Source organism: Oxyura jamaicensis, chromosome 6 (assembly GCF_011077185.1).
Source record: "Oxyura jamaicensis isolate SHBP4307 breed ruddy duck chromosome 6, BPBGC_Ojam_1.0, whole genome shotgun sequence".
Classification (NCBI taxonomy): domain Eukaryota; kingdom Metazoa; phylum Chordata; class Aves; order Anseriformes; family Anatidae; genus Oxyura; species Oxyura jamaicensis.
Window position 1 is genome coordinate 3,644,641 of NC_048898.1, and position 21,275 is coordinate 3,665,915.

General features: G+C 43.1%; 1 protein-coding gene across 2 annotated transcripts; it reads right to left on the reverse strand.

Annotated features, from left to right (window-relative positions):
* Window positions 1-4,460: 4,460 nt before the first annotated feature.
* On the reverse strand, window positions 4,461-20,867 carry SUPV3L1 (Suv3 like RNA helicase). 2 transcript variants are annotated; one of them, XM_035330281.1, is made up of 15 exons: window positions 20,603-20,867; window positions 16,371-16,448; window positions 16,002-16,109; window positions 14,828-14,942; window positions 14,092-14,260; window positions 13,033-13,144; window positions 12,687-12,764; window positions 12,387-12,478; window positions 11,299-11,479; window positions 10,818-10,911; window positions 9,493-9,712; window positions 9,051-9,131; window positions 7,401-7,577; window positions 5,429-5,577; window positions 4,461-5,017 (listed from the first exon to the last, which is right to left on the reverse strand). In XM_035330281.1, the coding sequence occupies exons 1-15, from the start codon at window positions 20,826-20,828 to the stop codon at window positions 4,522-4,524; spliced, it is 2,376 nt and encodes a 791-aa protein (XP_035186172.1). In that variant the 5' UTR covers window positions 20,829-20,867; the 3' UTR covers window positions 4,461-4,521. The 2 variants fall into 2 exon arrangements, with proteins under 2 accessions (XP_035186172.1, XP_035186173.1); XM_035330282.1 differs by lacking the exon at window positions 20,603-20,867 and having other exon boundaries at window positions 16,051-16,109.
* Window positions 20,868-21,275: the final 408 nt, after the last annotated feature.

The window sequence follows — 21,275 nt, forward strand, 5'->3', positions numbered from 1 at the left end:
AAAAAGTCATTCCAAGTAATTAGCGGCTTGCAACCTACACCCAAAATTTTGCTGAAGATTGCAATTAAAAAATATTTTGATAAACCAGAAAAAAAAAAGCCTCGGGACAGGGGGAGAAGTGGTAGATGGAGAGGTGGGAGGTGCCAACAATGGCAGTAGACACAGAAAACTACTACACAGATCCACAGCGGGGCAAAAGTGGACAGTTAGCAGAAAAGGATTTCAGGCTATGTCAAGCCATAGCCTAAAATGGACACAACAACCTCATGCTATTGTTAAAATCTGTGGGACTGATCGGTCATCGTATTGAGCTGTACGAGCAGGAATACAACTCACAGACACAAAGAACAACGACACTTCAACTCTGCCCAGCACAGTTCTCAGGAATAAAACACTACTCCGTTCTGGCAGCTTCGAGAAGGTGTGGATCAGAGGAGATAGCTGTGCTGCACATCAGGAGCAGTCATAGGTGACATTTTCTCAGCCCCTGATCACAAGGCAAGACTTAAAGAGCTGCGGGAAGGTAAGAGAACTGCAAACAAATCACACAAAAGCTCCACTTGGAAAGGCTGAGGTCTTTTTTTGTCCCTTCTGCCTGCTTTGCATCAGGGATGAGCTCCAGACACAGGAGATCCCACCAGCACTATTTATTTTCCACTATTCTAAAACGAGAAAAGCAGGAGTAAAGCAGAGTGGATGGACGGTCCATAAATAGGGCTGGTTCTAAAATTAGGCCTTTGATCTTCAAGAGAAAGAGAGAAAAGAAGAAAAAAGCTGCGCTACCAGCCAGAAAGCACGGTTCACTTCTCCTGTATTCATCTTTTAATAACTGCTGGCTCGTTAAGTCAGAGACTGACTCCCAGAGGGACTGTCTCTTTCCTCATTGTTTACCCATGCCATCCGAGTCACAACCCCTCCGGCCAGCAAAATTGAAAACATCACCTTTCAAGCTCCATCCCACTCTGATCCAGAGCTCATTGTGACTGTAATACAGTAGATCTGTTCCTCATTCTCTCTTTTCTTTCTTTCTCTAACAGATGCCACTGGAAAAGGGCCTCAAAGATCCACGTTACTGAACTGGCAGCAGGCTCTGATAAATCCCTGTCACGTCACATTCACTGCGCTCATCTCTGGTGCTTCCTAGCTCCAAGAAGGCTGTTGTGTAAGAAAAGACAAGACGTTATCCCATTGCCATGCAGACAGCAGCTCAATGCACTAAGGGCCCGATTCCCAGGTTTGTGACAGCCACTTTGTACTGGCCAGCAAAGGGGAGATGATCCAGAACAGATGAGCTCCAATTGCCTGCTGCTTGGACGTTTAAGGCTCTGTTGGTTGCTTTTTCCCCTTGTTAGAGGGGAAACCAACTCTGCACCCAACACTAGTTACAAATCCTCCCTTCCTCCTTTGCAAGGGCTAATAAGACTTCAAATTTACAATACCCTTCTCTCTCTCTCTTCTCCTGCAGCTCTGCCTCCAAACCCTGTATCCTGAAGTATCCTGACGAGGCTGGCGCTCACGTGGCCCATCTGCCTCCCCCAGCCCTGCAGCCAAAACACCTGCAGAGAAAAAGGAGCTCACAGCTGCCATCGGGAAATACAGACACGGATCTGCGAGTACATCAGTTAAACACACATCATTTACCACTAGAAACAGAGAGGGAATGTTAACGGGGGCTTTGTTACTGGAGAAATTCATCTATCTTTGGTGAGGTACCAACGGCAGTGGTAATGCCAGTTACTGATGGCACCCAGGTTAACAAGGAGCTTTTTGTCGTTGTTTTAACCAAGCAGCACTTACCATCATTTTCCATCAGAAGCACAACGATCACACACACGCACACACAAAAAAAAAAATTGTGAAACTAACAGAAGTCCAACCACCTGACACGTGAGTGCCTGAAATTCATCTGGAAATCTGAACACCCGAAACAAAAGTTCTGCAAATGTGATCCCCAAATCAAGAGAACAATGTTGGTATTGTTGTTTGGAAAACAAAGGCTCAGCACAGCCCCATGAAGAAGAGCAGCAGGCCACTCCGCTCCCCCCAAGGGCCTGCTTGCCCAGGACGTATTAAAAGCGTGCATCTCCTGTAGCTCTGCACCACAGCAGTCCGGATTGTATCACATGGGACCAATCTGGCAGCCCCACCACCCAGAGTCAATGACAACCACACCATTAGCTCAGAAGAAAAGAAACTTTCATAAAAAGTCAGCCTGGAAACGCCTGAATAAACTCCAGAGCTCCTAAACAGTTACTATGGAGTCGCTATGGAAACGAGCGCTGAATTAAGCCAAACGCTAATCTGGGCAAAATACAAAAAAGAATGCTTAGAGTCATCTAGCTCCCGGGCTGCAAGGCTTGCTGCTCAAACACAAGACTGGCTCACACCTCCAAGTCCCAGCTCCTCTTTCCTTGCTCAGAAGTACACAGGAGTAAGCAGCTTAGCATATAATTCAAGGGTACATTTACCAAAACAGTCCAGAAGCAAGGTACAGTGGCAACAGGAGTCTCCTGTGACTTGGGGGACAGAAGGAGTCGTCCTTGCAGAAGCGGTGTTTGAAGCTGTACCTTGCAGATCCAGCAAGCTGTTGGCAGTCCAAGAGGTAATTGAGTGAACGAAGGCTGTCATAACCCGACTGCAGGCACGACCACCTACATCTTCCCTTCAAGTTTGGCAAGTGCAAAGCAAAGAACTCAAGGGATGCCACTTAGCCACGTAACCCGCCTCTCTCGAGCTCTTCCATGAGCATCAAGGGTAATAAATTTGTAAGGGTTAATCACACGTTTGTGTTCTGTGCCAGGCACGCTGCTTTAAGCAGAGGCTGTCCTGACTCTGGGAAGGAAAGAATTACTCCTCCCCAAAGCAGAAAATGCCCGATATTCACACAGCCACGCAAACACAGCTGCTTGGTTCTTCAAACGGGGCTTTGCAGAAGAACATGAAAATTTCCCTCCTCACCTGTTCGGCCCTGAAAACAGCAGAGGACATGAACTAGCAACATTTACGCACTACCTGCATTTTAGTAAGTAATGGGGAAAGTGTATGAAATACACCAAAACAGCTTTTAAAACTGTGTTCAAACTGCTGCAGACTTGCTTCTGATCAGCAGCTTTAAGCTCTGAGGCTAGCAGGAAGCGAAGGGGGTTCAGACCTATGTTTCCACCTGCAGAGATACGTGGTTGAACATTTTAGAAAGTCAGGTATCTGACACAGTGAACATAAAGACAAGCAGCCTCTGCAGGCTTGTGCATAGCCAACCACACACACAGAGTTGCCACAACGTGATTCTTCCCATGCCGCCACAGCAACACGTCCTACCGCTGAAATCCCTTTCTGTGAGCGCACACAGCAGTTTCAGCAGCCAGTTTTTCCACTCCCCAGTATCTCTACTAGGAGCTCAAAGGCATATTGAAGCCTTCTCACTCTAAAAATAAATGCCAGGGTGACAGAGCACACAGTCGTGTATGAAACAGGCATAGTCTGGTTTTGCACTGCCTTAAACCTTATTCAGTGGCACTGTATCAGGAAGAGTTTCCCGAGAACTCAGTTCCAACAAACTAAACCTTCCTCCCCGTGGTATGCACATTAAGTTTTCCACTTCAAGATATGTGGGAATACCACTGGCACAAGCATCAACCCCGGCTGTTACTTACTCTACCTAACAGCTTAGTTTAATGAAATATTTCATGTCTCCCATCAAAATCCAGATGTCTCCAACAAGCTAAAACATGAAGCAAAAAATATGAATTGCAACAGAACAAAATCATTTGTATAAAACTGAGTTTAAAAAAAAAAATAAGGCATCTGAATTTCTCAAAAATGCAGAAATTACACCTAAGCCTCTAAAATCACCTTCCCCCAAAAAAACGATACTACTTTTTTTTTCCCCCAAACACTGTCTGCGTTTGTGTGATAAGCATTTCCTGCAGAAAAGAATACAATATAAAGAGCAAGGACAGACTTAATTACCCGTCGGATGACAGAACCGATATTTATCTCAAAACGCCTGTGACCAGAATTACATCATTCCCAAGGCATTAACACAAATGCTTTTTGCCTCCTTACCCATTTTCACAAGACCCAAAGGTTAGAGGCACATGATTCCTGTCATCGTTCTGACCAAATTTCCTGCCAGGTTGTTCATTACCTGTTTGTTATCTGCTTAACTCTGCCCTCTGAGAAGGAATGCAATGAGTAGCTAATTCATCGCTAGTGAGATATCTGATGTTTATTAATGAGGTGAGGATGTCTTGCAGGAAGGCAGCGGTTTCCCATTTTTACATAGCAGTACATGGTACACTTAGGCTGAACACCATGACTGAACAAGTGAACAGCAGACCGGTAAAAGCAAAGGCATGGCCTCTGAGCTTACGGGAGTCCACCTGAGTGCTTCACGTAACTGCTCACAGGAGGAGATCATCATCAAGGAGCTGCAGCAGTGTAAACATGAAATGCCAAAGTAGTTATTAAAATAGTATTTTATTTTATTAATAAAAACTAAACAGAATTATGACATGGATTCTATTTTTTCTTTTTTCCAGTTTCCTTTGAACTACTCTGATCATCTCTTTTTGAGGCAAAGCCATATCTACCATTCCTGTGCTGATCCTGCCACTCGCTCTCCAGCTGTCTCAGCATCTCTTGTGTTAGAAGTCCTTCACGCAGCAGTCTGTTGGCAAGCGATCCACGTCCATGGCTTTTCAAATCCTCCTGCCTCGCAGAAGACCTGTAAGCTTTCAAGCTCCTGGCTCTTCTTTCTCCTGGAACCTCCAGTGCAACAGAGAGCGGCTCTGCGGATTTTGCACCACGATGGTCTGAAAACATCCTACTGTCTCTTTTAGTCCTCGAAAGAGGAAAGTCTTCTGACACAACTTCTGCTGCTCCAGAAGCAGCACCAGACTGCGAAGCTCGGATCAGCTTTGTGATGTTGCAGACACCAATTTGTATAATGTCGTCTAGTTTTTTCTGAATATTCCTTACAAGGGCAGCATCAGGGAACATATCCATGAAGCGGTAACTGAAGAGAGGTGGAACAAAACAAAATACAATTAAACCTTTACACTAAAGGAATGCTGACTGGGACAAAAATGAGTTATATATTATGTAAAGTAAAAAAGAAAAATTATTACGTGTTGCATGAGAAGACCACTGTATTTTAAGTGGCACTGCAGCTGCTTCAGTCCAGGATCCCCTTGTTTCTAACTTTCTTTCTCTGTCAGTCACAAACTGTTCTCTGTAGAGCCTACAACTTGCTCCCACAGCATAGCTACACCAGCATTTGTCAAGATCCTCCAAAGAGCCATCAAAGGAGCCCATACTGCACCACATACACACTGGCTGGAAACACACTGCTCTCTAGGACACTGATTTATAAACATTAGCAGGAAAAAAAAAAAAAAAAAGTGATTCCCAAGCACCAAGTGAATACCTTAACCACAGATAGAGGTCAAAAACATCATGAACAGCTTCGAGGTGTACAAGTTCCTTGATGTTCTTTGGTGGGGCTAGCGGCCATTTGGTGTGCCGACAGAGCCAGTCAAACGTCAGAGGCTCATTTCTGCTGAACTGCCTTGCAAACTGAAAAAAAAAGTGAATTCAGTGAAATACACAGTTAGTCAGGAAAGATTAAATAAATTTGTTTACAGCACAACCATTTCTGTAACATTATTCACGCAGTTTATAAACAAACAGGCTATTTACATTCTTTGTAACTGACAGAAGGGTCGTTTGCAGTTGGGCAGCTGCACACTAGCAAAGGCCCACTGTAATCCTCAGAGCACAGAACTGATTGCGAGTCAGTACCACAGTCTACTGCTAGATAATGTTTGCAGGGCAGTTTATTATTAAAGAAACAGCCGTTAGCCAGCTCAAAATAATCCCAGTGAACTAAATTCTCTCGAGTCTGTATACATACAATATTCCAGAAAATACCTGCTTTGTTTTACACAGCCCAAATGCCACACATTCTTTTGGTTAATTGCTCAACACAGCAGTCATCTCTCCTTTCCCAGGCCTCATTAACACAATTTGTCCACGGGCCGTGCACAGAGTTAAGTAACCAAAGTACAGAGCTATCCAGCAAAACCTGACACTGGAGGCATATGATTTCATCTAGCAGAGCACACAGACTTGGTCTTTTCTTCTCCTCTTGCTCCTATTTTGTTAATTATCTTTTTTTCAGAATCTCCAGGATTGAGAAAATCGTATTAAATGTGTTCCCTGACTTCTGAAAGGCACTACTCACAACCCAAACAGATTAATCTGCAGTAACAGCTCTTCTGAAACCTAGACATCTCGGCTCTTTTACTACCAGATAAACAAGACAAATAAGATTTCAATTCCTAAATGTCAGGAGTACTGATGACTTGGATTAACTAGCTCCTAACTGGCTAATACCAGGGGCTATTTGCACCGGGGGCTAAAATTCACATCAACATTTAACAACCGATGCGTCAGCTGCTGAATTTACTATCATGTTATGACCTTCTGCACCTCCATTACGTGGGATCTGAATGCTTCGCATTAACTTAAGAAGGCAAAATTTATTTTTTTAAACTCTTGAAATCAATCACTCAGCTTTCAAAGAAAGTTACTTGCCAGTTTTTAAAAGCTTGAGTCAGGTATCGGCGACATGAGGGCACAACAGCAGTTAAATTTTTAGACTATTTTATTAGTCTACACAACCCCTAAAAAAGAGGGAGAAAGATAATAGTGCCTAACAGAGTAAAAGGCCCGAAATAAATTATTAGCCCTGAAAAACTTAAATCAGCTGATGGAAAATTCCTCAAAACAGTCACTCCAGGAGCACTGACAAAAAGAGTTTATCAAGGCCTGCAAACGGATGTAATTCTGAGATCAATTTTACAGCACCACGTCTTGTGGGAGTTTAATTCCACATAATTGTATTATAACATCAACAGACACATTCAGTCCCACATTCCTCTGTCCTGTTGACCACCTAACACCCTGAATTAGGGGCATCCTGGTTTTTAAGGGCTATTCTTAATGACTAGACAGACACACTGCAGAGCAAAGCTTACCTGTGCATAAGCGACTACCTAACAGATACGCTTCTGACCTCTCCCAGTACAAAAACCACCTGCAAGGCATGCAGTATGATTCTCTGAGGCAAACAGTGGAAAAACTATTCAAATTCTATTTTACTTCTCAAAACAAAAACAGTTCTCAGAAGTGAAGAGCTTCCCCCTTCCAGGTGTAGAATACAATTTTAAAAAAATCTCTATTCTATATTTTTTACCTATGAGCACGTGAAGAATGCTCCCAAATGAGGCAATGACAATACCCGCAACAAGCAGAGCAGCTAGACAAGTCCCACTGCACCACAACCTGCTCCGTTCAATATACATTCAACATTTTCTAGGAAACAAACAATAACTGACCTTCAACAACGTGGTACACACAAAGGGCTCTTTTCTATTCAAGGGTGCAGTGCAGAAGACGTATCGTGATCGCAAATTTAGTGGAATGTGCTGAATCATATCTGCTAGAAATTTGAAGTCATCAATATTGCAGACGAAGTAAAGCCCATCAACTTGTGAGAGACTCACAAAAATATCCTGTGAAAACATAATCAAATGAAGAGGCTGTTATTACAGGAAAGGGTTGACACATTTTATATTAACAAAACAAAACGATTTGGTGTTTTAAATGCTAGTTATACTGAAAGAACAGTTAAAAATACTAATTTGAACCACAGTAATAAGAAAAAGGTCAGAAGAGCTCCCTCTGCTCTTAAAAGAGAATTTTAAGCAATTTCTCTGACACAGGATCAGAGGATACGACATAAAGCACTATGTTTTATTGAAGCATTTTCAACTGGTCTTTTAAGCATCCAATTTTATGTTCTACAAACATATATTTTAACTTCGAAGAACACTATCACAAGAATCAATTATTTCCACATTTCAAGCTTATTCCAGGTGGTCACTTAGCATGACCCAACAAGCTAACTTTACAACATAAAATTCAACAATTGAGCTATTTTTATACCAATGCCAGGAGCAGATCTATTTTAGGAAGAAAGTCACAAGATAAATCTGGTGTTGCAACAGAGAAGTTCAAAGAATACCTGAAACTTATCCAAGGTCTGGAGTAATAGGAGACGCCACTGCACATTGCAGGTGGAATTTTTCTTGGCCCACAAAACTAGTTCCTCTAATGTAAATCTTTTGAAGATTTTTTTTTTCTTTAAAAGATCTTTAGAGAAGTACTGAGCTTCTTAATCAGACATGCAACTGAATACTTAGAGAGATTGATAACGACACTTTTTTTTTTAATAAATCTTGATACTGATAAGCTAGCTTAGAAAAACAGTTAGATTTTGAAGATGTGCTGTTACCCTGCCAGTCTAATCTTCCAGGTCTCCGAGTGTAATCTTCTGTCTCTAGGTTAGAAACTGTGAAATTTGCTACGTAACAGCATCTCAGCAGGGAGCTAAATATGCACTCATATCCCTGAAAGCTGCTGAGAAGTTCTCATTGTGCTAAAAACAGTGAAACTATGTCTTAAATACAGCATTGGAAACTTCATTTCTACTTCAAAAGCTTCAGGTGCTTCCAAAAATTCTATCATCCACGTAATGATGAGATCAACTAGATCCCACAGAATCTGTTTACACCAAGCTCAGCAGACTGTCTTACTGTAAAGTCCACAGAAGCTCTCAGCTCTACAGAAACCTGACATGACCAGCTCTGTTTCCCAGGAGTTTTCACATGAATTTGTTAAAATTTCCATCTAAGATTTTCAGACACAGACAAAGTCTACATTTAAAATGGAGGAAAGGTGAAATGAAAAGGATCTTGCATGCTCTTTAACACAAGTGCACATATTTACACACTTCCAAGGCTTTCAAGTGTATTCTAAAACAGAATAAGAAGGCATTCAAAATGTATTTGCAGTCACGGCTGTGGTAGAAAGAAAAATCGAACTGATACACACAAAGCTGTCTGCTATGTTTTTAAAGTACACATTTCTAAGAAAGCAGTGACTATAGGCAAAGCTACAGAAGCTAATATTTTGAGTGCTCTTACAATTAGATTGGAAAGAGTGGCATCAGGGAGGTGGTAAGCAAACATTTCTATCTGCTCAGCAGTAGGATGTAGGCCAGCTGCCTAAAGGGAAAAACAAAGACAACATTTTCCATTAATTCTCAACATTGTTCTTAAATTAGCGCATCAGATGCAGAATCTATAACGATAAAATGCCAGAACACGCTACAGAGTCCAGTTTGTCAAACACACTTATCTGGAACTTACAAACTTTTGAGCTTTTAATTCTTAAAAAAGCAGTTTCAATATAGCTGAAGGTATTGCAAGCCTCCAAATGGGCTTTATACTCAAAGTCACCGCAGCATGACACAATCCATTCTTGTCACTGAGTTGTTCAGAGACACAAAGAAAAATAATTTGGGATCAGAAGATTGTACCACGACTCCGGAGCACATCTGTACACACTGAGAACTGAGCCTCTCACCTTCACAGGGCGCACGGGCTCACTCAGAATCTCCTTCAGCTGCACTAGGTCATCACGATGCATTGTTGTGACTTCTCCTTGCTTGAAAGATGAGCCGTAACGCCCAGCTCTGCCCGCAATTTGAAGAGCCTGAGAGGTTGTAATTAAATCTATTTCCTTCTCTCCCTTCTCATTCATAGTTGGCTTTACTATAGAGTTAAAAATTATTCTTTTTATACACCTGAAATATTTGAGAAAAAAAATAGGAATTGGTTTTGCAAATTATTTCCAACTCACAACCACCTACAGAAGAATGAAAGCCGTATTTTCAAAGGTTTTTTCTCCTCCATAAATTAAATAATCACAGACACTACTTAGGAATGTATCAAATTCAAAAGAGCAGCATAAGACTACGGATTAGTAGTTATAAGAATCACCGTCCCCACATACTTCAATCCTGTTCTAACAGGGTCCCAGTCCACTCCTCATCATCTGCCTGAGCACTTGAGAGCAGTATGACTGCATTGCTTTCAGCAGCATAATACCTCTGAAACTGGACTGAACTTTGCAGAATCGTAGAATTATTTAGGTTGGAAAGTGCCTGTAAGATCATCAAGTTCAACCATCACATAACACTACCAAGTCCTCCACTAAACCATGTCTCTTAGTGCCACAACCCCGTGTCTCTTAAGTGTCGCCAGGGATGGCAAATCTGCCACCAAAAACCACGACGAAACAACCCCAGACCCCTCAGCAGCTCGTCACGTCTTGTTTTCTAGTCACTTCACCAGTTTCAGTGCTCTCTGAACATGTTCCAGCACCCCAACATCCTTCTTGTAGCACCAGCATCATTCTTGTAGCACCAGTCTTCTTGGCCACCTGGGCACACGGATGACTCCTGTTGATCTGGCTTTCAACCAGCACTCTCAGGTCCTTTTCTGCTGGGCAACTTTACAGGCACTCTTCCCCTAGGCTGTACCGCTGCACGGGGTTGTTGTGACCCGGTGTAGCACCCAGCATTTGACTTGCTCTGCATTTCACAAATGCGAGAGACTGACACTGACAACCTAGGCCATCTGGCCCCCACAGATCAGAACACCTTAACAGTGCTCACTATAATATAAAATTAGATCAAGTAAGCCATTTAATTTTTAGAATCAGCTTTAGAATTAAAGCTGAGCCCTACCCAAATTCATCAGTACTTCAGAATTAAATCGTAACTACTGTATGTTTTTAGCCACAGCAGATATTTAGCCAACCCAGACAGACTGGCAGGAAACGAGTGAGGAAACTAATGCAGGTATCAGATCCCCAAAAATGATACCATAACCTGTCAGAGCACTTACAAATTGAGTCCCATTCCAATTGCATCCGTAGCAACTAAAATTTTGCATGGATCATCAGGATCGTTGAATTTCTTTGCCTGTTCAAGTTTTGTTCCTAAAGCAAAAAAACAAACACTTCACATAGCAAACCGTTCTTATAAAATAAACACGGCTCATCACCAAGCTTGATGTCTTTATAATAGATTGAGGGGAAAAAAAAAAAAAAAAAAACTTTGATGGGTATTGGGCTGTGGCTGAGGGTAGAGAGGCATTTAAACCAGTCCCAGAGCTGTGGATAGAGCTCACTCAGTTGAGTCTATCTGAAGAACAATATTAAGTACGTAATAAAAGGTCTGACACCAAGATTATAAAAAACACCATTCAACAGAAGTCTTTGTATCTAGATGCAAAACTAGGAAAACTTCATTTTAAAAGTTTTTATTTTTCTAGAAAAGGAGCAAAATCAGACTGTTCTCTTAAAATAAAAGGAAGGAAGCTTTACCTGGTGGCAGACTGCCATAGATGACAGCACACTCCAGTCCTCGAGCTTCAACCTGCCGACTGACAGAATAAATGTCGTTCTTACTGAAACAAACGATGCAGTCCCCAGGCCGGAGGTTATCCAAAGATTCTAAGGCATAATCCAACACTGTAAGGGGAGTGAGTCTTTTGTAGTTTCGGACCTAGAATTAAAGGGGTTATCAAAGATCACGTGTTTTTTAAATGAGAAATTCCTGCGGAAGATCACTGAACATGGTTATTGTCACAACTGACTAACACTGAGGGACCTCTCACAGTCCTGGAAGGGTAACTACCAGAGAGAAGGTGACGTACACCTCATGCAGTCGCATACTTGCAACATTTCCCAGGCTGAAAAATAAAAGGCCTTTTCAACAAGCAGAGGAACTATACATTTTTACGTGTCAACTAGTTTCAAGTGAAGAAATACACAGACTACGTAATAGCCATTCTTGTAAGAAAGGAGTTTGTTTTCCTTATTTCAGTCACCTTCACACTGTAACTCTTTCACAGCTGCACAGCCCAGCAAGCAGATATATGTAAAGCTGCAGATAATTCAACAAGAAATCACGTAGACTGCAATTTCTTATAACCAAATTTTGTTTTTTAATGCTCTTCAGAAAGGAATTGTTTGAAGGCAGCAGAATTCATACCAGGGAAGTTGGGTTGCAGAGATTTTCTTCTGGAGAGGAAGACTCTTAAGAGTTTTCCTCACCATATGGAGAGTAAGCATCAACAGACCAAATAACCTGAGCGAACTGAAGGCATGGTTCTGTCCAGGAAGAACAGAAAAGTAAAGAAAGCCACTGAACAGCTACAGCATTCCCTGAGGGGAAGTCAGCAAAGCAATTACCTTTCTTTTAAGCAAAAATAATACCACTATATAAATAAAAAAAAACACTTTATAACATCTCCTTTGGTTTAGCAAAATGGAGAAACATTTTAACAATAACTCCTGCAAGAGTAACTTTGATCAGTTGTATCCCAGACAGGAGCCGGCATTTCAGTCTGTTTTCCCAGCAAGAAGAACGTGATGCTCTAGCCATAACTTCGTAGAACTAAAAAGCTTACCTCAACTTCCTCCCCTGTAGTGTACATGAGCTCTGTCACCAGGTCGATAGCAGCAGCTTCTCCACAAACATGGATTTCTTCTGCAGAGAGTCCTGAACAAGATCCAGTGAAACAAAGTGCAAAAAGTTACATACTTATATCCAACAGCACATTGGCTGGCATTAACAGTTACCCCAAAATTACATTTTGCTTACTAAACACTTCAAGGAGTATACTTCACGTCACATTAAATTCTGAACTATTGTCTTCAGTCAGAACAACCTATGAGCCAAAGTTAATTGCCAACACTAACAAGCTTACCTAGAAGGGCTCTTGTCCAAGCCCACCCCCTGGCAGGATCTCGGATCATCTGAATTTCATCAATCACAGCAACTTCATCTTAAAAACAAGAAAAATATGATGAACCAAAGAAGAGCATCCAGAACAGCGATATTACAGAGGAATGAACATCACAAAGGCTTTCAAAAATGTTGCTCAAATCAAGTTAAACCTCTGCCACCAAAAGGTAAGCGAAGATGGTCCAGGTAATAACTCAGAAATCGCTCAAGTAGGAGTGAAAAGGAATAGCTCTGCTACTTCCCAGAGTACCAGCAATAACACCCATAACGATCCCAGAGATGTGACGAACAATTGTATATGTACGTACAAGGTGTGTTAGTGCTGCACATTTCAATGGTACAAGCAATATGAGAAGCTTGTCGGGCATCTTCATTGGCATACACACGCTCTTCTCCGGTCACCAAATCACATGGCACGTTCTGTGGGAATTCAGAAAACTCATGTTACATTTCCTGAATATAATATCATCCTAATTCCACAGGGGGAAAAAAAATCACTTTCTTAAAGTAGCTTCTAAGACAGTATAAAGGAAGCTATCCAGAAAATAACTACTCAGCCTTTTGAAACTTGTGGCCTGTATTTAAGCCCTATCAGACTGAAGGGCATAATGAAGAGGTAATATCTTCATTGAGATGCCCTCCCCCATTCCTGCAAGAGATTACATCTTACTTAGATGTACTCTTACTTAGAAATTCTCAGACTTAATCTATAGAGAGAAGTGACAAGAACCTTGGTAAACACTACTGTATCTACATGCTACGCTGCATTAATGTGTGATGTGCTACAGTAATACCTCAGAACAGGTATGGTTCTGTGCAGCTGCAAACACCCTGGTGAAAACCCTTCAGAAAGATGCTGGAAACAATCAAAAAAAATCCTAAAGAATGCCTCCTGTGATATAACAGGGCACTGGCATTCACCAGCTCACCCAATCTGAAGCTGCAGAACTTTAATAGATGGCTGAGTTAAATGTATTTAAACACTGCAGCAAAAGGTTGATGGGAGTTAAGAAGGGTAATTACTTGAGTACAAGCTAAAATAAAGGTCAGGGGAAAAGCAGCAATGGTTTTGACACAGAAAAATCTAACAGTACAACCAGGCTAAGCCAGGGAGAGAGAAAATAGCACAGTAAAATGAATGTGGGTTGCAAGGATGACAACATGGCACATGCTTTGGACAAAGTGATGTTCCACTCTGCCTAGAGCAGAAATGATTCTGGTAACTGACACCCCCCCAGTTTGCCACAAGCACCCTTTCAAGTACGCTGCTTCACAGCCTCCTTTAAGCAACTAGAGCGCTTAACAAACATGCATGCATGAGACTGCTCCGATAGTAAGGATACAGGTAAGTAATACAACATACTGACAGCAGCATTACTCTTTTGGAAGATCTCATGAGCCAGAAGTTTTAAAGGACCACAGTATATCCCAGACTTTGCTGACAAAAATCTCTGGATAGCATGGTACGTTTTGCCACTATTTGTAGGGCCGGCATGGAATATTATCTTTCTCTGAATAGCCCTAGCTTCTGGATACCTGAAACACATAAAAAATAAGATTTGTTGAACCTCTATCTGGTGTTCTGGGTACTGATTTAGGTGAAATTCCAAGTTAGCTTAAATATTTGCATATCAGTAAACTTTAACGTGTGTTGAAAGCAGAGATCAAATTCTCAAATACATCCTACAAGACCTGAAGTTCCTGTACCTTACACATTCATCATACTAGTCATACAGTGCTTTCTAAGACTGAGACTGAAATTCATACCTGTGTTCAAAACAATTCTCATTACTACGGTCTCTCTTTGGGTGCGCTAACATTTTAATGTTCCGACACACTAATTCCACAAGTCATACAGCCACAAGTCAGCTTTCTGGAAAGAGAATACCAGCTCAGCTACTTTCACAGCTGACATACTCTCATTCTCCTTTTAACTGATTGCAAAATACCTTGTAACGTAGATAAGAATTTCTGACAAGTTATTCTAAAAAGAGAGAACCGGAACTGAAAATGTACTGCAAATATCCATCACCAAGTTCAAATCCACGGACTCGGAAATTACATGACGCTAAGAAAACACCACAACCACTTAAACTCACTGACCAGTTGGGCGGCAGCCTCAAATCACTGATCTTGCGCAGATCATCCATGCAGTCCAGCATCGGAAAGATCTGCTTGGCATGTCTCAAGAAAAACGGAAAGAGATCATCCACGTGACCTAAAAGACAACCCCTTTTAAGAAAGTTTGAATGTCTGTCGGAAGGCATGCATCTTTGTAACAAATTTTGGAAGAAATTAATGCTACTTCCACCTCCACTTCTGTATATATTTCAGCTTCTGGCTCTACACAAATCGCAGAGAGGCAAGCTAACACGAGCCACGGGCTCATTAAGCACTGTTCTACAAACACAAAGGAGCATGAAAAAAAAAATCTCAGTTCAGTAAATTTGCTCTTGCTCATCTTCAAGTCTAGAGAGCTTCCAAATAAAATGGGAAGTTATGAAAAAGCTGGGTGAGAAACAGCTTTTTCTGTCCTAAGCAGATTTTAGTCTTTTATTCCTAAATTCATGTGCAGCCTTGGAATAAGATAAGGAAACCACGTGAAAGATTTTATGCACAACTAATATACAAAGATTTTCAAAAATTCCTGAAAAGGTAAAGACTTAAAAACAACACATTTACATTTTAAGACAAAGCTTAAGGACAATGTGACCTATAAATTACCATCATTAAAAGCACACATACAATGATAAAGTCCTGAAGCTCAGACTGGAGAAAGCTGTTTGTGCTGTTACCAATTAGCATCACCTCTTGGTTAAGCGCCGTTAATTACAACGCACAAAGCAGTAAGCAAACAAGCAAAAACCACTTTCTCTGTTAGTGCCACACAGAAGCAGAACGCAGTCACAGAGTTGTGTTCCCGAGTTTTTCAAGCTACCTGGGAAGGACAACGCTCTCCAAGTGCCCCCTAGTGACTACAGCATTTTTGAGAGCGGAATAAATCAAACAGCACAGCTTTCATTTCAGCAACGAACAGATGCTATAAAGCAATGGGCTTCTATTGCTAAGACTTCCACCTCTTCTGTTTCCACTTCAGAAGATTTAAAGACAGAACACTCCATAGGATGGGCACAAACGGTTCTGAAGAGGAAGCAGAACGATTTTCAACCTCTTTTACAGCACCGTAGGAGGGTCCAACAGGTAGATAGGGAAGTAGAGCAGCCAAAAACAAGAAAAAAAATGCACATTTAATTTTACAAGCACCCCAGATACTTGCCTGCACCACAGCATATATCATTGAGAATAATATGCAAATCAGCACTCACAGAGCTGGACTCCATGATATATTTCCTAAAGCTTATAAAGGCTTGGTGAAACAGGCGAGCTGCAAAAAGACAATGAAAAAGTCAATGTGAGAAGGATCAGGGCACCATATTTACAAACACCAAACAAAACACTGAACTGGTCCATTAAAAACACACACCTTCACCTGAGCTATTACAAGTAGCTGAAGTTATTTAAACCCAATGACGGAGGCAACCTAAGCAAGCAGTGCTGTGAGAACCATGAAAGATCCAATCTACTACTAACATACCCAAATAAAAACAGACTTAAGGAAAAAAAAACTCTTAGAATATTTTCTTACCATCTAATCCATTTTCTGTTCCTAGTCTTTGGATTTCTTTTCTTTTGTAGAACTTATTTAAGTTTTTTAGAACTTCAGCTGCAAAAAAAAGAAGAACATTCTGTTAGCTCACTCAAGACCAAATTGCATCCTGCTAACCCCAGAATCATGGCTTATAGTCTCATTACTTCAGAGTGAGGGCATCTTTGCCATGCTGAACAGACTCAAAGGATTTTTCCCCAAATGAAACACAATCAACAACTGAGGCTGCTGTGGAAAAGGACGATTATAAGTTTGGGGTTGGTTTTTTGTTTGCTTTTTATCAGCACCTATCAGTAAACAGCAGGTTTTAATGTGAAAATGAGATCTGCTTAAACCACTCAATGAAAGCTTTCCTAAACCTGATGAGAGGCCTTCTTCCCTCTGCACTGCTTCTAATACACGTGCTCAGAGAAATCAGGCCAACCAGACGCGGTGTTCTGTCTATTTCTCAGACAAGATAAAAGAAAACGGAGCCGACTTTCCTGCTATCTGTCACAAATCAAGAGGTTTGGTGTGAACACCTGATTATAAAGTTATTAACAAACCCGTTCTGTGCCCTGAAAGGCAGGTCCTGTGTTTTAACAACGCTGTATTTATTATTATAAAATACAGAATTTGGTTCATTAAATGTTAGTCAAATCACAACAGCAGCAATGTCTGCTCCCCATCGATAACAAATCAGGAATTCATAGCAACCTAGCAAGTACCAGCAGCACCTGGCCATAACCTTGTTATTCCTAAAAGTCAAGTCCAGCAGCCCTGTACTGCACCCTGCCAGAACCGGTGCAGTTTGCCAGCAGAACACCAGCACGCTCTGCTCTCCGTGGTTATTACCTGACTATCTGGGAGCTCTGGCACGATGGGGAAAGCTTCCCATGAAATCAGTCGTAGATCACTGGAAAATTGCCTCTTTTTTCTGAAAAGCTATACTCTAGAGTAGAGACAGCCCCCTTTGAATAATAAAAATCATCGCTTGGCAAGAATTCGGCGAAGTGCAAAACCAGGGCAGCCAAAGCCAGAAGCCCAAGAGCAGGGGCTCCATCCATCCCACTCCTGCACGGGACGGCGCAGTGCAGCAGTCTGTTCATAACTCATTTCTAATTACAGTCGGAAAACTACTTCCGAAGCGTTCACACGGGTAACTAAGCAAGATGAGGGCTGTTATCAGCAGGCTTACATTTACTGCACAGACATTCGTATTCTCATCAGGAAACGTTTAGGGCCCTGGAAATCGACGACAGACTGGAAAACGCCGCAGTAAAAGAACGGAAGACGACGAATTTCTCTTGAGAAGCCTCCATAAGAAGTTACACAAGTTAACACGACACCAGACATATTTAAATCACAACCGACTGGCCTTACTATGAGATGAAAAGGTCAAAGCCAGAACACTTGTTACTATCCAAGGCAACATGACGTTGGGACCGTGGTAGCCCACCCAAGGTCACGATCCTTCCTAAGCACAAATACCTTAACAATATGGCGTACCCAAACAAAACGAAACTGGCATCGCACTCCCACGATGTGTACAGCTTAATCTAACTGCACGTAGCACTATTTCTAAAACAACCAGTAGCAGGGCACAAACTCAGATGTGTTCTACCTCTACCATTAATTCTCCTTTCTACCAGTCACTCCTGTTTTAATACTTTCCCCTCTTAACTATTTTCTCATTTTAGAGCACTATTTTAGCTCTGCTTGAGCTAGAATACTTGAGGATTACTGATTTCTTAGCAGTATTTTCCAGTTAGACTTGCATTGCCCAACCCAAGTGACGCTGGGCATCTAACTAGTCCACTTGTTCAGGCACCTCCTGGTCCTGATGCACGAATTGCCGACATCTCATCTCTCCCAGCTCCCGTCTCTCAGCAGCAAGCACGCGCACACAGTCCGACAGCCGAAGACACTCGGTGGACATTCAATGACCAAGCATTTGGACTCCAAATCAACAACTTTACCAAGAATTCTGACCAGCACAAAGTGCTGGTCTTTCATACGGTACTTTTTTGTTCAAATCTATTTAAAAATGGTTAACGGATTCTCTCCATGCCAGGAGGCCCACATCCATACCCCGTGTGTGCTGCCCGCTGGCTGGCAGCCAGGTACCAATCTTCCTCCCTCTGTCCTGCTGGCGGATCACTTAGCTTGCCAACATCCCTGTCTTTTCTTGTTGCTCCTCTATACGTCTTTCTTTTGATGCTGCATTCGTGAGCCCAGTTACTCCCTTCCATCCTCCTACCTAAGTTGAGCATCACAGGTCTTGGCTTTTTGTTTTTAAAACACCGCAGCTCCTTACATATTTCACTGTGACGTGCTCACGTATCACCAGCTCGCTCAACAATTAGCTTGTTTGATGCAGCAGTCAGACAAGGGGTTTGGCAAGCATTGCCTTACGTTTTCAATCACTCCTTCATACGCTAATATCGTATCATTTGATCATTTCCCTAACACTGCACTTAGGCTTTTTGTAACAAGGATCACCATCACACAAACCTATCAGTAACCCTACTAGTGTAAAAGCAATGAAAAGCTATACAACAGCACATTCTGGCACAATCTCTGGAAGAGAAGCTCAAAAGCAATGCCCCTTCTACTTGAAACCCACTTGATACACCAACGTGGAAAGCATACATCGCCACTAACGAGGACTTCCTAACGAAGTCAAAGTAAAGCATGAAGATGCAGCTGGGGATGAATTCCCCCACTTGGTGTTAAGCAGCAGGTCTGTTATAAAAGCTTTTGTATAACTGGCTTTGCAAAAGTTATCCAAAAAGGTGTCTGCTATATTGACAACCTTTGGCTAGCAGGAAAGGCATGACCACTGTATCTTTCACCTTGTTAGTTTGTTATTTACTGATTTACTGTAATTATGAAAAGTGTAAGTAACAAAGTTTCTTCACCAGCTGTAGTGAGAGAGCTTGTAAATACCCAGCACACAAATTCTTCCGTACTGAACCTAGGACAGTATTTGACAGTAGAATTTGAAAGTATCTTCATTCAAAATACCACAGGAACAGATGCGTGATACGTGCAAGATCTGGACAGAATCCTGGAGGAAAACCAGAGGAAGAGCATTTGTTTCATAAAAAAGAACGGATGATATTTGCTAAGGTTTCAAAATACAAAGTCACTGACAGCAACACAGGGTGCTGCAGACCGCTATGCCAGACAGGCACCACAGCAGCCACCGGGCTGGCGTTCTGCACACCTTCAGGTTGTTTGAAACAGGTTGTTTTCACCTGTGGAAACACAAATGATTTTAGCCAATCTGTTCTCTCTTGAAGCTAAGAGAGCACACAGAATCTATACGTATTTTCCTGTATCATTTTAATTGTAACTTTGAAGAAATCCACCATAATTGCTTGTCTAATATAGATGACGAGTAACGTATGCTTAAGATGCCACTGTTCGTACTTATTGGCACCTGATGAACACACTCCTAACTTTAGCCAATACTCCGAGACGAGCCTGAAGACAATACACGTTTCTTGCGTTGCAGTTGTCCAGGATTTCGCTGCTAACTACACCTTCTAGCTGTCAGGCCCAAGTATCCTTTTCTCAAAGGCTCCAAATTAGGTTGTTTTCCCATGCTTCCCATACCTGGGGTTAATAAAAATAAAACGTTACCCTAATTAAGTCTCGTGATGGCATATAAACAAACGTTCTTTTACACCCTCGATGCTGGGCATCACTGAACACCGAGAGGAGCAGAAACTTGTTTCTTAGCAAGTCTTCAAGGACAGCATCCTGCCAGAGCTAGGTAGAACATAACCATTACTGTGCAGAAGGAACAAGCTGTATAGTTTATGATTCAATAAAACGGTGAAGAAGCATTTCCAAATCGCACTGTGTTCCTTGAGATACAATTATATTGATGGACAAAGAAGCGCAGAACACCTGAAGGCCAACACCGGGATTTCTTTCCTGTTTCCACTTACATGATAAAGAAAAAGGACGCATGGAGCACGATGCAGGAGACGCACCTGATATATAGATGTACACACGGAGGAGCCCACCCCCGACAAGGCCGCTGTTGGCCCCCCGCAGGCCGCAGCACAGCCGCGGGCCCCGGGCAGGGCAGCACGCGGCGCCCACGGCTGGCCCCGCACCTGCACCTCCACCTCGGGGCCTGCTCAGAGCCGCCCCGACGGCTTCGCCCCACCCTCGGCCCCACGGACGGCCGGACAGACCGACGGACGGCCCGCACCTACCCTTGTCGAGGGGCCGCGTGAGCTCGGCGCCCACGTCCTCCTCCGCCGCGTCGCCCACGGGCTTCAGCGGCACGGGCACGAAGAGGGAAGTGTCGGGGGCCCGCGAGCCGCCGCTGCCGTCCGAGGAGGAGGAGAGGGAGGCCGGGAAGGCGGCGGCGGCGCCATGGCGGAGGGGCAGCGCCCGGCGCCCCGCCAGCCGCAGCAGCGGCCCCGCGCAGCGCCTCATCCGCCTCAAGGGCAGCGCCGCCACCGCCGGCCCTGCGCGTGCGCCGTGGGCCCGCGGGGCGCCCAGCCGAGATGGCGGCGGCACGGCCCGGCACGGCCCGGCCCGCCTCGAGCGGCCGCTCCCCTTCCTGGGCGAGGCGTGCCAAGGCCCCGCTGCTTCCGCCGCCAGGCCCCGCTGAGGGGAGAGGAAGACGGGCCGCGAGGCAACGAGACCAAGTTCAAAGTGCCCGTCCTGGCCCAGAAGGGATAGATCCACGCGTACAACGCTAAGGGCTCGTCCCCTCGCACAGGAGGGAACTACCTACCTCAGCTGTGACACCCTAGAGGGAAAGGAACAGCACAACCAGCTACCTTAATAACAAGGCACAAGTGCCCCTCTGAAAAACAATTCCTTTTTTAAGATCCTTGCACCACCTGAACCACTTTCATACGCACCCATTTAGCTACC

Excerpts from the sequence above, each read along its gene's own strand:
- SUPV3L1 (XM_035330281.1), bottom strand. The coding sequence starts at position 20,828 with ATGAGGCGCTGCGCGGGGCCGCTGCTGCGGCTGGCGGGGCGCCGGGCG. Across the intron at positions 13,145-14,091 it reads TCCAAAAGAGTAATGCTGCT|AACGTGCCATGTGATTTGGT; the intron begins GTCAGTATGTTG and ends GAATTCCCACAG. Across the intron at positions 12,479-12,686 it reads TTGGACAAGAGCCCTTCTAG|GACTCTCTGCAGAAGAAATC; the intron begins GTAAGCTTGTTA and ends GATCTTGTTCAG.